Genomic DNA, 14,793 nt, shown 5'->3' with positions numbered 1-14,793 from the left:
CTTTTCACCCCAGCACCCCCCTCCATGGGCTTGGGCCTTCCTCACTCGACCTCTGCTCAGGCTACTTCCAGTTCCCTCTCACCCCCGAGGCCAGACCCAAGACTGCATTCTGCACTAGCAGAGAGATTAGGGTCCTCCCTTTTGACCTGCAACCTTTGAGAGGCTGATGGACAGAGTACTCACTTGAATCCCCAGGCAGTGTAACGATTACCAGAACGATATACTGGCAAACGGGGGCTCCTTCAAGACAGCACTTAACTCGCTGAATCAGGTTCTGGAGAGAGTAGCTGCGTCAGGCTTGAAGCTCCATCCTAATATCCTACTCCAAATATAGCCTGTGTGTATGTACTTTTTTGAACTAATATTACACTTCAGTGTCTCTATTCCCATTGGCTGGCCTCTCCTGGACCTCTGTGGTCCTAAGTATCTAGGACGACACCAGGAAAGGCATGTCTGGAGGGACTGGGTATGGCCCCCATATTACCCCGGGCAGGTCCTGCTTACTGGAGGCTCCGGCAGAGGGAGTAGGATTACGGACCCTAAGTGCCTTGTCAGGGGCCAGGCTGGCTGGAGAACAACTAGTGTGTGGTCCTCAACAGACTGGGTTGAGTGGGTCTCTATTCCTCCCTAGTGGGTTTAATAGCCAGAGTTTCTTCTAGATCTCATACTGTGTTTTGGTTACCAAGGCATCCAAGATTTGAATTTGTGACAGTTGCAGTTGTCATCCTCTACTGTTTAATACGTTTTTGAAAGGTGTATTGGCAAAGGGAATTGCTTAGAACAGTCTTTAAACAGGGCTTTATACTGGGAGATCTATTACTCTATGCTGTAAAAGACTATCTTCCCCAGTACAAAACATGTGTCTTTAGATGCAGGGAATGATTTCCTGTTTGTATTTGGTGGGAAACCCAAACAAAAAATAAACAATAACATGGGTTTGCTCCCAATGATGAGAGATATTAAGTACAAAACATACAAAACAAAGAGTAGTCTTGCCAACTATTGCCACCAGATATCTTTTTATTTTGGTTGAAACCTCAGTTTTTTAAATCACAACAATTCATTCAAAATACGTAACCAGAGCTGATGCATACCCTTCATAGAACACACCAGTCACACCAGTCTCATTATTCACATCAGTCACATTGGTCCAAATGTCGGCTGGTGGCTTGCTGCGTTTGGTCCAAGTCACTCTGTGAAACGCCTGAAGGACTGCACGGCTGGGCTGACGGCACCCCAGTCACCGGGCTTGCAGTAGTCGCCCTTCTCCAGGAAGTACTGGCGCCCGCGGTAATTGGGCAGCTCGTAGAAGACCCACCAGCCGTCGAAGACCTTGCAGGAATAGACCTCCCGCAGGCGGAGCTTGTCCTGCACCGAGGGGCAATCCTCGGTGGTCTCGTAGGCCTGGCCCCGGAAGTCGGCCTTCTCGTACAGCTGCATCTTGTACTGGGACCCGCTTGACTGGGAGCGGTGGGTGGTGCGGAGGGGTGGGAGGTGGTTTGGGTGAGAGAAAAAGGTTAAGGGATGGGATCACATCCAAACGTATAGGAATAAACATACTTTGGATTCACCTCGAAATGTGTGTGCGTCACTGCCTGTACAGTTTTCTCATCCAAACTCTGAAACATATTTTTCATACAACTATACAACTATTACAAACAGTGGGCAGTACCAACATACACATGCAGAAAACTATCCAGTTTGTGTTTTGGTATGAGAACTGTAACACTGGGTCAGCTGATAATAGCGTTCATCACAGCAACAGCATGTCAATAAAACGTGTTGATATCTATTGACAAAAGCCTGAGGTTACCAGTGCTATTTCCATGACCTTATTGGGATGCTGTTGCAGGACTCACGGCTTACTCTTACTCTTTAGTCAGTGAGGCTTTTATTTGCATCACCAAAGTGAATTACCCCTATGACAGGAACAGTTGTGCTACCTTGACTCCTGAGTTCATATGTACAGAACAGAGGAGGTTTTCATTGGATTTATGAAAAAAGCGAAAAACTGCAGTAGAGAGATGTAACACAACAGACCAAAGGCAGAAGCTGACTTACAAACTGGATCATCTTGCAGGAGCTAAGGCGGTCATTTAGGCCCATCCAGCGTTGATATTCTGGGTAGTCCCCCCTGGTCAGGACGTACTGGGAGCCCATGTAGTTGGGCCTTTCGTAGACCACCCAGGCCCCACTCTCCACACGCAGGGAGTTGCAGCGGCTCAGGTAGGAATGAAAGTCCAGGGAGTCGCATTCACACTCATAGCGGCGGCCCTGGAAGTTCTTATCCTCATAGAAGACAATCTGGAAGGAGAGACTCATGTCGGTCAACATGATCATTGTCCCCAAATAGTTTGCCATTTTGTTTTTCAAAATAAGGCAAAACCTGTTATGGCGGTTTAACAACAACCCCAAAATGCATTCATAAGGAATTTGCAAGTAGCATTGTATTAGGTATATATATTATTGACTACGATAGCCAAATAAAACATTGAAAATAAAAATCTATAAATAATAGTTAGAGCAGTGTTGCATAAAAACAAATGCAATTAAACACCTGGCGCCAAGAGACATGGCTGAGTCCTTCTTTTAGTTGTGATGAAATCCCTTCATCAAATCAGGTGATAAGATCTGTCCTAAGGTCTAGTTTGTCAATGAGTAAGTTTGGATTTGCTCAACTTGACATGAACATTAGTAAACAACCCCAGAATTGATGCACTCTTAAACATTTTGCACCTTGATGCATCCGTCAGTTACTCACCCTGCCCATCTTGGATGCAGTCTATAAGCTATCCTTGTTGATGGTGTTGAGTGCTAGTAGTCCCCTGGAGGCTTGGTTGTTGGAGTAGCCTATCCACGGTTCCTTTTATATCCACTTCCATCAACAGTCACAGTGGTTGGCCACAGGTATGAGAGTGGGTAGTGTGGTGGACAATCGCTTTGTCATGAAAATGAGATCCAAAATTTGAGTCAGTGATTCTGGTGCTATTCAGTTTTTCCAGAATAGCAAGGCAGGATTATGGTATAATGGTGAGGGGGGTTGTGGTGGGATGGCATGGGGGTCCATTGACCCTGTTTCTCTGCTTGCTGGGATCAATGCCCCAACCATCCAACCTGCTTGCACCAAAACACAGCCCACCTGGCAGCACCAAATGGCTGCCAAACTCCTGCCATGTGGTGCAGAACGGCATGCTGCTAGAAGTTACTTCAGTTAAAATGTGAAATGCAGTACGAAATGCATTCTCGAATTTTACAACTGCAAGTACAATATACTATACTCTGCTGTTTTTAACTGCACTTAAAAACACACAAGGTTTGTTCATTTTTTTAATGTATTTTATTAAAAGGATTCTTAGAATATGTTATTTGAGGCTGCAGTGAAATTAAAGAGGAAAGGTCATTTTGATCACTATGCTACAGTTATAAAGGCAAAACAGTACATTTCCATTGTAATGACAGTGACCCAAACTGGTCATAAGGAAGAAGGTGACAGCATTTTCATAAGTAACAGCATTTAGGATCCATTTTACAACATTAGCAATTCATATTTACATACTGAGAAAGTCCAATAAACCTAAATACCCTATCAATCCGTATACCCTGAAGGACATTTTCCCTTAATATTTATTATAGTTCTACCGTTATGTTCTATTATATGTTTTATGAACCTGCTAAATTGAACTCTGGTAGCCATTTCAGGAGACACATACGCCTCATGCCCACTGCATCCGTCCGTTGACTGATCCCCATTGACTTTGAATGGGGACGGACGCGCAATGCATTGTGGATCCGTGCGCACCATTGGAGCCTTCGGCGCCGTCAAAAAGTTGAAAAATGTTCAACTTTTTCAGCAGCGACGGATCCGTCATCCAAACAGATCGCGTATGCAAATGTAAGCACGGTGACACTATTCGGGCTCCGACGACCCTGGAAAGCTCCCCCATCCGTCAGCCACACCTTCCGACGTCCTTTGACTGACGGTGCAGTGGGCACGAGGCATAAGGAGTCATGCTTGCTTGAGGTTAAGGGTGTGAATAGGAGGAAGAAAAGTGCTACTAAAGAAGGGGTATTGTATCATATGGGTACCATTAACACTGGCAGCTATTTAGAAGTCTGCACACTCACTCATAAAATGATCAATCAATTGTGGCGCCTTACTTGCAATAAATTATCATTTGTCAATACAGCGTGAAGCACATTTTAATGTTGGATTGGTGAATTGTTTTGGTAATTGTTTAGAATTTCAGCACATCATATGGTACACAATAATTTATTCAATTTCTGGCTTTATTTCATCTGTTTTCAATGTTTAAAATTCCCAAAATTGTTATAGTTAATTAGCCCTTTAACAAAAAATAAACCAATTACCCAGGAGGTGTTCCAATACTGGGGGTCCTGATCAAAACAAACAAGACTAAGCTAAGTTAGCATATTGCGTAATAACTGGAAGAAACCTGTGTTTGCTCCACTGCGTGTCTAATTCGGGCTTCATTAACATCGATGGCCCCCGGTTGGGCCTGTCCGGCTGAGTCTGTTGAGGGTCCATTAGAGGGCCTCTGACCAGGCTGGGCTTGGGGGGCCAGGTTGGACAGCTCCTGAATGTGGCCCTTATCTCGAAGCCAGTCCAGGAAGTGCTGGGTCACCAATTCCTGGAACTGACTTTGTTGTTCTCTGGAAGCAGGGCAAACACATTACGTTACAGGAGAATCAAAGAGAAGCAAACCAAATGTGGGAACAAGGCAACTGTCAAAAGATGCTTCTATACCATCAAGGGACACAGGGACATCCAATGAATGGCAAATTCAGAATCAGGCACAGGGGAGGGCCCTTTAGTACGAGCTTCAGCAGAAATTGGCTTTGAATACTAGCTGTGCAGCATTACTATTCCATACTCTTTAGCCTGCTCATTTGCTTCTAGGTATCCATTGCATGAAATGTTACAAAGTTATCTATGCATGCTGCAACTAGCTTACACGCTCTAGGATTATGACTAAAATCTTGATTGAAAAACAAGATATTCCACAGAGGCGCCATCGCAGGGTGAGCAAAGGTATAGCCATCACATTAATTCTGTGTCTGATTCATTTGGAAATGAGAGGGTAATCCTGCCACTCACTCATTGAGCTGGGAATCCGACACGATTCTCTGCATGTTCCGAATCCTCTTCTCTTTCTGAGCGAGCGCTGCCTGGTACACCGAAGGCAGCCCACCCGGCACCTCGCACGTGTCCCCCTCCATCGTGAAAGGCACCACCAGAGCGCTGAACTCTGCCGGGGGCAGGAGCCGATAGCAGCCCGTAGAAGAGTCTGTGCTGGAAGGAGAGCTGAACGAGTGGGGCACAAGGCCGTCGACGCCTAGCAGCAAGGGCTGATCCCAGAGGTTGGGCACCACGGCCAGCCCCGCGCTGCCCATGTGGTCCTCCAGGTTGGGGTAGTGCGTGTGGAAAGGCCCCAGGGTGATGCCTGTGTTCCCGGGCAGCAGCAGTGGACGGGTTGGGGTCAGTGTGTGGATGGTGCAGCGAGAAGAGGCTCCTATGGAAACGCGGCCGGCCACGCACACCACCCGCACGTCTTCACAGCAGTGGATGTGGACGCTGGTCTCCACGGGGCCCAAGACCAGCGTGCAGTTGCGGCACTTGTCCACACTTACTGACCTGGAGGGGTTTTTGTAACGCACACACAGACAAATTACTTTAGCAAAACAAAAAACATGACATAACCATGTCAATCTGTCCCCACAAGAAAATCCAGGAATGATAGAGCCATACCTTAGAGGTGATAAGAGGTATATAAAGGCGTGAGAGCATCTGTGTATTCTTATGTTGGCGCCCGTCAACTTGTCCGAGTCTTTAGCCAGCGTCTGTTGGAAGACCTGGGACATCAGCAGCATCCCGCTACCAGCTGGAGCCATGTGGGTGTTCCTCACTATCTTGGCCCTCTTCATGGAGCCCTCCACTACAATGGAAACATTCAAGGATTTAATGAAAAGGATGTGTGTGCAGTCTATACACAGACTTACACATAAAGGATACATGCAGTATATATCATTATTACACGGCTCGTGTAACGCTACGTTCACTTGCAAGGGCCTTTCAACTTCCACTGGTGAATTATTTTTCGATAATTGACCGTTGCTAAGCATAGAATGACCGCTTTCGAGGAAAGTGGATACTTTGCCTCTGATTCCTCAATTGAAATATTGCATTTCAAATGCACAAAGAATAATGCATTCGCTTTGTTCCAAGAATTGTACTAAAGTAACAGACACTGACCAATTCTACACTTCTTCTGAGAAAACAAATGATTGAATACAAGGCCGTTATTCAACACAGACTCATTATACCTTTCTATGCATAAACGCTACACACTAGTGAGCTGTGAACTCAAGAAAAGGGTAATTCATTGAACCATCATGGCATGGCTGCCTGTCATATTTTACTCACCCTGTTGGGCCCAGATGAGTTTCTTCCCCGAGTGCAGGCAGGCAGTTATGCCGAAGGGATTGACGGTGAGGTTCTGCCGGAGACAGGTGAGCAGCTGCTGCAGGGGGAAGGAGCGACTCAGCTTGGAGTAGCCCGCTTGCGCCTGCAGCGGAGCTTTGGTCAGGAGCTTGTGGACAGGATGAATCGCTTTAACAGGGTTCGCTGAGCCCTCTAGCAGGAGGCTCAAGCCCTGCACAGCTTCCAGGGACACCTGAAAAACAGAGAATGCAGAATCAGCAACAATTTTCTTAAAAGGTAAAATAATAAAATAATAAATTGATCTGGATTTTATACTCCAATGCATAATGATAATCATTACCCCAAATATGAAGCCCTTTTCCTTAATCCAACTTTGTTGTCTCAAACTCAATGAACCACATGCGGTAACATTTCTCCCACCTGACTGCCTCGTATGGCCTGGCCAGAGCTGGAGAGTTGGCCTGGTTCTACAAGCAGTTCCAGCAGGTCTCCCAGGTGGCTGTACACAAAGGACAGGTGGGCATGGTCATCCCAGTTCTGCAGAAACAAGGAAGGGAAGAGAAGAAACAGAGTAGCGAGAGCAATAAGAGACAGGGTAGTGATAAGATAGAAAGTGATACTGCACAAAATAGTTCACTTTGGGTTTGCTAAATCGGGTTGCTAAATCAAGAGAATTAGGTGTAAAGTGACAGGCTTTTTAATGACATTGTTATTGTGATGCAAGGTAACATTGTTTGTTTTTTAACTTTAGGACAACCTTGTTGCGGGAACTGTTCTTCGACTCCCTCTCAGAGCAAGGAGAGGGAGAGCGAGTGCGTGGGCTGGGCCACTCTTCCCCAATTAGAGAGGTGCGCAGAGACACGCGGTTTAGCTGCTGGATGTAGAGGAAGAGTAGAAACTTCAAGGTGTCCACGAATAACTGAAAAGAAAGAGAGAGAGAGGGGACTATTTCACTGTTCCCCTTCATCTTAGCCCATCAAATTCAGACAATCTTCTACACCATATGATGGTAGTAAAAGGAATAGAACAATGTAAAATGTCAAGTAAAAGACTGTGCCTGTTACTTACCTACCTACCAACCACCTGTATTTAAACCCCCCTTTGATACCTATCGATCTTCACTCGCACCCACCACCTCCCAGTCCCCTTCAACTATCAAATACTTAAGGTCCTAAAGGGGGACTCAAACATAAGGATAATATTGTTGTTATAAGGATAACATAATTCCCTTATAAGAACAATGACCTGAAGTTACATTTACCTTACTTCGCTGGAGGTCAAGCTCTTTGGAGTCCGAGCATTGGGACAGAGCCTCTGCCCATCCCAGTCTCTCCTCTGGGGGGCGGGACGTGAGGAGGTCAAAGGTCTCAAAGTAGAGCCACGCGAGGTCTTCTGTGAGCTGAAGCTTCCCACATGCAATGTGTCTCCACATATGCCAACTTAAAATCGGGAAGCAGCCATCCCTTGTACGCACATACAGAGCCATCTTGCGAAGGTAGTGCAAGCCAAGTTTTGAGGGGGGCGCCACCTTTGAAAGAAATCATGCTTTAGATATGTCTCCATAGTGAAATGCCGTATGCATTGTGTACATTATAGTTACCTGCAGTGCTCCCAAAAGGAAGGACCCCATCCGTGGCCATATGCTCACAGACCCTGACTCCATGGCTGTACAGAAAAGACCACATTTTATTTACATATACCTTATGCAGAAATAGTCATAGTAAATGACTTGAGCATATTAACTTGAGCAAGTGAACGAAATCCTATATTTACAGAGCTGTATGTATTTCATATAAGAATAGACTAGACTGTCAAACTTCAGAGCAATGGCAGTTACAAATATAAAAAGGTCCATGGCACAGACATGTTTCGTGGCAGTCGTATGGCGATGCGAATAGGATCATACGTACAATATGATACGTTTCCATGACAACTGGCGAGATAGACCAGCTAATTGGCGAATACCATTCGGTTTCAAGCAGATGTAACGTTAAGTACGATGCACTAGGCTTTCTTTCTTACACTTTACTTTCCAAAACGTGCCATTTGTTCCAGTAATAGGCTCAACAGTTTGCCGCGGACACGCCTCACTTTACAAACGTAAACAAAACAGTAAACCGGGATGGCTAGCGTTAGCTAGCTATGCTATGGAGTGTGATGGACACCTGCCTGCTTCTGACTTACTTTTAGCCACTGGCTTGCTCCCGGGAAAACGTTGTTCCATCTTGGTATGCCAACGAAGGCAATTGGGTTATTAACTTCTTCATAAGTGGAAAGAAGGACGAGAAAACTCAAGCCTGATGTTCTACATGTTTTGAGGGCGGTGTTCAAGTGAGACGGATGAGGAGGTTTCTTCTGGTTCTTCCTATTTGGCGCCCACAGAAACATTTGAGAAGCTCCATCTGTTGCGCGCACCGCACGGGAGCGCGCTTTGTGCTATGGATGCTTAGTTCGGCTGTCCAATATGTATTCAATATTAATCGAAATAATTCATTGATTCGTGAGGTAAACTTGTGTTTTTGAATAAGTTATAGGTTATTTAAAGATTATATCTTATTTTAAAAGACAGATACAACCTTAGCAAATGCAGATTAATATAGTTTTACCTTTAAGAAAGGGGCTGGCCTTCTAAAGCAGTGGGCGGGTCTTCCCTGACAGGAGGAAGAAGCTAATAGACTGACAGCACTACAGCAGTTTTCAAAAGCCGGGTGCTGTTTTGGCCTTCTTCAAGCTTAAAAAATACCGATGGCCACGAAGGGGATGAATCTGTGTAATATTTGCTGTCTGCTCCTGTATTTTATTACGGTGGTTTTGGCAGGGTAAGTCATTCTCTCACACAATACATACGCGCTAGTAAGTCGGGATAGCCAGCTGGTACACATGTTCCTTTGTGATTGGTCTAGCCGAGCACAGCTCACCCTGCTGCATGTGGGAACCAGACCAGCCAGTTGTTTAGTCCTATAAAGATTTATCTTGCGAGTACCTATTCGAATGTTTTGCAAACTAGTAAAATAGTCGGTAATCTGATGCGTTATAGTGTGATTGTCTAAATCGAAACGACTATGAAACGTTTCACATTTGCCACCATGCAGCTCGTTTCCTATTCAATGCTGTTGGTTGCTATAGCTAGCTGGTTTACTAAATCAAATAAAAAATAAAAACACATGTTATACTAGCAGTCCTAGCGATAGAGCTGGGGAGCATGCTCCATACATTTGGTTTATTCTGCATAGCCTGCATTTGTTTATGTAATCTCTCGTCTTCTTTTTCGCATGCCCCTCCTTCAGTCGAGATTTCTACAAGATCTTGGGGGTAACCAAGGCTGCTTCAATCAGGGATATCAAAAAGGCCTACAGAAAGCTGGCACTACAGTTACATCCTGACAGAAACCAGGATGACCCAGAAGCTGCAGACAAATTTGCAGACTTGGGGGCTGCTTATGAGGTGGGCATACGTTTTTTAGTTATGTACGATTTTACTACTTTTGTACTGGAAAGAAAATACCTATAGCTGGTAGTCATTTCAGTGTATTTTATGTTATGTTTTTAACTTGAGAACGTATCATCATCATCCCAAAGTAAGCTATCTATTTGGTTGCCGTGAGAAACCCTACACCGATCTTGATTGGTCGAACAGACCTTGTGGCTGCGCGTGATTGGTACACGCGTTACTGCTCTGGCTGTCACAAAAACACGACGTGGATCTCTAGGAGTGGCTCAGATACTAAAGCCGTGTTGCAGGTGTATTTATCTGTATTTTAGTATTCTGAATCTGACCCCAATGTCAAAGATATCGTTTTATTCCTAAGGCCGTGGCATATATGTCTGAATTATTTTACAATATATGCAAATTTCCTGTGTTTCTCTTCTTAGGTACTCTCAGATGAGGAGAAGAGAAAACAGTATGATGCGTACGGAGAGGATGGACTAAAAGAAGGACATGGTGGTTCACACAATGATATATTTTCAAGGTAAGTTACCAATGAAAAGTTCATGCTCCCATGGCAAGCTGGGAATGAATCCTCTTGGAACCCCCTCCCCCCCTTGTTACAGGTACATGTTGAGACTACAGTTTTATATTTTAACAGACTATAATGTAGTCAATAAAACCACACTCACACATCAATAAGGAAATGTTACTGAATGAGTATGTTTTGCCTGGATACTACATGTTGTCTCATCTCTTCACCCATTTAGCTTTTTTGGAGACTTTGGATTCATGTTTGGTGGCAACCGGCAACAGCAGGACAGAAACATCCCCAGAGGAAATGACATCGTTCTCGATCTAGAGGTCACGTTAGAAGAGGTGTACTCTGGGAACTTTGTTGAGGTAGATGAATACCTTTACTCTTGGGCTATACACTCATGTCTGTATCACACTGAAAAACGCAACGCATTATTCAGTATGCGTCACATATATATCAAACAATAACTCATTTCCAAACATGTTCTTTTTTTATATCGCTTTTTAAATAGATGTATTGTTTATCTGCTCTATGTTTGCTACAAAGGTTGTCCGTGTCAAACCTGTAGCCAAAGAGGCACCCGGAAAGAGGAAATGCAACTGCAGACAGGAGATGAGGACAACGCAGCTCGGACCGGGACGTTTCCAGATGACCCAGGAGGTGGTCTGTGACGAGTGCCCCAACATCAAGTGGGTCAAAGCTGCCATGTTAAAAAGTCTATTGTAGATCCCTTTCGTCTCTTAAATCGAGTCAAAATTTCCCATGGACCTTAATGTTTCTATTCATGTATTCGTACTCATTTGAAAGTCTATCATAAATGTGCATGTCTTTTAGTGTATAATGTGTGTAAATATTAGTGTAAATATATATGTGTGGTTTGTTTGACTGATCGTAGGCTGGTCAATGAGGAGAGGACCCTTGAGGTGGAGATTGAACAAGGGGTGCGAGATGAGATGGAGTACCCTTTCATAGGGGAAGGTAACGGCCCGCTCACCAAGGCTCTAAATCTTATGCGTCCCCAACACTTAAATCCGACTGTCTGTCCCTGTGACTTTGAGTAATGCTTATATTTGCGCTTGTAAAGTTCCGATTTTATTGTCACCATAATGCACAGGTGAACCTCACATTGACGGAGAGCCCGGGGATCTACGATTCTGCATCAAAGTCCTCAAGTATGTACTTTTACAATCCAATTTATTATCTGATGATGGCTCTGTTCGAATTGGTCCCCTACTGCTCTATGAAGTACACTATTTAGATAATTATCGTTTTGCAGTGTTGTCGGAAATGTCAGTGTACAAATTTGGTACCACACATAGTGAATTATGGGTATTTAGTAGTGCACTGTCAAATAAGTGTAGAACTAATGATTGTCATTGTATTCATCTTGTAGAGCTGCTATGGCGTGCATACAGATGTATTAAACGCATGAAGGCTTGTTTATGCAATCAATATCTATAGTATCTGCGTTCACCGTAGAGGGAATGGGAAAGAGATAACAAGTGAGCTATCCAAACACAGTCATTGTTAAGCTTTCATCTGCGAACAACATCAGTCAATTGCGGCTAAATCTCAGATGGATACATGTATGGAGGGCTTCAAAGACTTGGTTCTACATTTCTCTTTAGACATGCATTATTTGAGCGACGGGGGGATGACCTCTACACCAACGTCACCATCTCCTTGGTAGAGGCACTGGTTGGCTTCGAAATGGACATCACACACTTGGATGGACACAAGGTGCGTTGTGAAAATGTCTTGAGGAAAGAATGATTTTTCTTTTCCAGTAGTAAAATGATATCTTTTCATTTTTTATAGTTCAACAGATTATTGCTGAAAACATAAGGGACATGTAAAGACTACAGGATTGGGATAAAAACTGTTGATTTTTGTGGGTCTAGATTTCATCCGTTTTTCTTTTTGTTTTGTGTTTAATTCCAGGTTCATATAGTGAGAGACAAGATAACGAAATCCGGTGCTCGCTTGTGGAAGAAAGGAGAGGGTCTGCCCAACATTGACAACATCAACCTCCGGGGGTCCCTCATCATCAGCTTTGATGTGGAGTTTCCCCAGACGCAGTTGGATGACAATCAGAAGGACGGTAAGCGGAAGCGGGAGAGAACATGGAGTGGAGAGGGGCAGATACAGAGAAAGAGAGAGCAAGTGATAAGGGACAGGGAAGGAGGACAACAATGATGGTTGCTTTGCGTTCTAATTCTGTTTTTTTCCCTCAACTGTTTTAGGCATTCGGAGTCTCCTTAAGCAAAGTTCGGTACAGAAGATTTACAATGGACTTCAAGGATACTAACCTACTAATGGACACAGTCTGGACTTTCTAACACAAAACACACACATACATAGATAGATACATGCAAACATAAACATGCACACACTTTCACACACAATGACAACATTGTAATCATAAGTGTAAGTGTCATAAGTGTGCTCAATGCACCAGACCAGGGTGTATTTATTTTTGAGTTCTCTCAGGATAGCTTAAACTGATTGATTTTTACTTATTTTTGATTTTACTTTTTTATGTTCTACAACTTTAAAAGAGTGGCACATTGGCTGCTTACATTTTTAAATAGAATGCCATAAACCCATGTAGTGTCCATTTTGTCCCACTATCCCCCCCCCCCCCAGCCCCAACACCAAATCATAATTGTTCTTTGGCTGTTATATTTTTTTGGTGCTTTTTTTTTTCCCTGCCACAAAAGAGCATTCAATCTGACACAAACATTTTCACTATCACTATAATGGTCACGAATTTGAACTGGATGCCGAAGATGCACAGCGACTGTGAAGATACGGTTCAACCCAACCTCCATTGAACCCTGCTCCACAAGACGCCACACCACTCCTCCATCTTTTCTTCATTACTTTAAATGAATGTAGGACGACCCAACAGTTGGTTTATAACGATGACCTATGTTTCGTTTTTGTAATCCCGGATTGGCTGTAAATAGGAAATAGGCAGGGGGATATTGGTGTGTTTTGTTGCCTCTTATTTATGTTTGTGTTTTCCGTTTGGTTGTGGGGATTCTTTTAGTGGAGTGCAAGCTCTGTCCATCCTTGTTGGGCGTTCAGGTGAAACCTGATGAGTGTTGGCCTTTAAACCGAACAAGTGGAATTCCGTCATGACAATGAATTGGGGGACTGAAACAGGGCAGGACCTCTACCTTTCACTCTCTCTGCGCTCTCATTCTCGCTCTCTCACTCTCTTTCTCAAAACTGATCAAGCAAACCATGGTTGGCAGTTTTTTTGTGACTGAAGCATTGACAAACTTTTTACTGTGAATGAACTTAAAACATTCTCATCGTAGTTGTTTACTTTTGCCTAAAGTCTTCGCTTTGCCGCACATGGAATCTGACATCACATTTTGTTGTTTATCTAAAAATGGAAATGGAAAGTCATGCTGTAGTTTCTGGCCAGTTTTACAGAGTGTTTAAGGGAGGGGAAATGTACGTTTTGACAGATTTCAAAATTCAGATTCTATTAAATAAAAAAGGCTATTGTCGTAGCAAGATTACACCAGTGGATGGCGTCAGAGCTTCAGTTAAAACACAACTTGACAGGATTTGCCACAACGACGGAACGGGTTTCAATAAGGGAAGCTATTTGTATAGTCTTGGACGTATTTTGCTGAAGAGGTTTTGTTATCGTTGCATAAATGGGTTGAACATTTTGAAACCTGCTCTCTAATTGAGATATTGACCAGTTCTAATGCTGCAATAAAAACTAAATGTAACGTTTTCCTTTAATTGGGTTTGCTACATTTGCGACACAAGAGAATCTTCGGTTGGGTTTGCACAATAGTACACTATTTATAGATGTCCAGTTAAATTTAGCTCCAGATTATTTGGTGAGATATAGATACTATATCATGGTGTCTTAATTGTGTGTGTTTGTGCGGGTGGTCTGTCTCATACTGACGACTCCTGTCACACCCTGACACACGCTATGACCCAGATGGATCCACTTACAGTGTCTCTGGATTACTGACAGGACTGCTCTCAGAACACTTCTGCTGTAAAAGTTGGTTTGTCACATTGTTTCTGTTTTGAATAATAGTATTTAGTTAATATTGCTTTATTTTGTAATATATTTAAATACTCTTTCATTACTGTGTCCATTTGCCATACTGTGTGTGTGTGTGTGTGTGGGCGGCAGTCTCTCAGGGACTCTGTGTTTGGGTGCTGCAGGCAGTGGACGTCCACAGGAATCTACTGGGCCACAGATACTCTGGTGTGGTGCAGCGTCTGCTCATCTGCCCACAGCAAGGGGTCCGTCCTTTGGTCTGTCTGTCTGCGTGTGTATTAGCCGAGCGTGTGTAATAACCCAGTATTATCCTTAAAGCCGTGTATA

At 43.8% G+C, this 14,793-nt stretch overlaps 3 protein-coding genes across 3 annotated transcripts; 1 reads left to right on the top strand and 2 right to left on the bottom strand.

The window, feature by feature from the left end:
• Positions 1-1,188: 1,188 nt before the first annotated feature.
• crygs2 (crystallin, gamma S2) lies at positions 1,189-2,361 on the bottom strand (the record flags this gene model as incomplete). The annotated part of the gene is made up of 2 exons (XM_079731848.1): positions 1,189-1,461; positions 2,062-2,361. 2 exons carry the CDS (start codon positions 2,359-2,361, stop codon positions 1,189-1,191), a joined length of 573 nt encoding a protein of 190 aa, XP_079587974.1.
• Positions 2,362-3,373: 1,012 nt separating this feature from the next.
• On the bottom strand, positions 3,374-8,786 carry tbccd1 (TBCC domain containing 1). Its single transcript, XM_079731847.1, has 9 exons — positions 8,645-8,786; positions 8,061-8,125; positions 7,722-7,988; positions 7,218-7,379; positions 6,881-6,997; positions 6,443-6,692; positions 5,768-5,954; positions 5,117-5,653; positions 3,374-4,671 (listed from the first exon to the last, which is right to left on the bottom strand). Exons 1-9 carry the CDS (start codon positions 8,682-8,684, stop codon positions 4,425-4,427), a joined length of 1,872 nt encoding a protein of 623 aa, XP_079587973.1. The 5' UTR covers positions 8,685-8,786; the 3' UTR covers positions 3,374-4,424.
• A 345-nt stretch (positions 8,787-9,131) lies between these two features.
• dnajb11 (DnaJ heat shock protein family (Hsp40) member B11) lies at positions 9,132-13,957 on the top strand. The gene is made up of 10 exons (XM_079731636.1): positions 9,132-9,279; positions 9,748-9,904; positions 10,333-10,430; positions 10,657-10,789; positions 10,971-11,113; positions 11,320-11,402; positions 11,539-11,596; positions 12,053-12,164; positions 12,366-12,525; positions 12,668-13,957. The coding sequence occupies exons 1-10, from the start codon at positions 9,206-9,208 to the stop codon at positions 12,730-12,732; spliced, it is 1,083 nt and encodes a 360-aa protein (XP_079587762.1). The 5' UTR covers positions 9,132-9,205; the 3' UTR covers positions 12,733-13,957.
• The last annotated feature ends 836 nt before the right edge of the window (positions 13,958-14,793 follow it).

Source organism: Pollachius pollachius (assembly GCF_949987615.1).
Source record: "Pollachius pollachius genome assembly, chromosome: 3".
NCBI classification, from domain to species: domain Eukaryota; kingdom Metazoa; phylum Chordata; class Actinopteri; order Gadiformes; family Gadidae; genus Pollachius; species Pollachius pollachius.
Note: the sequence above shows the minus strand (reverse complement) of the source record. Positions and strands in the feature narration are given on the sequence as shown.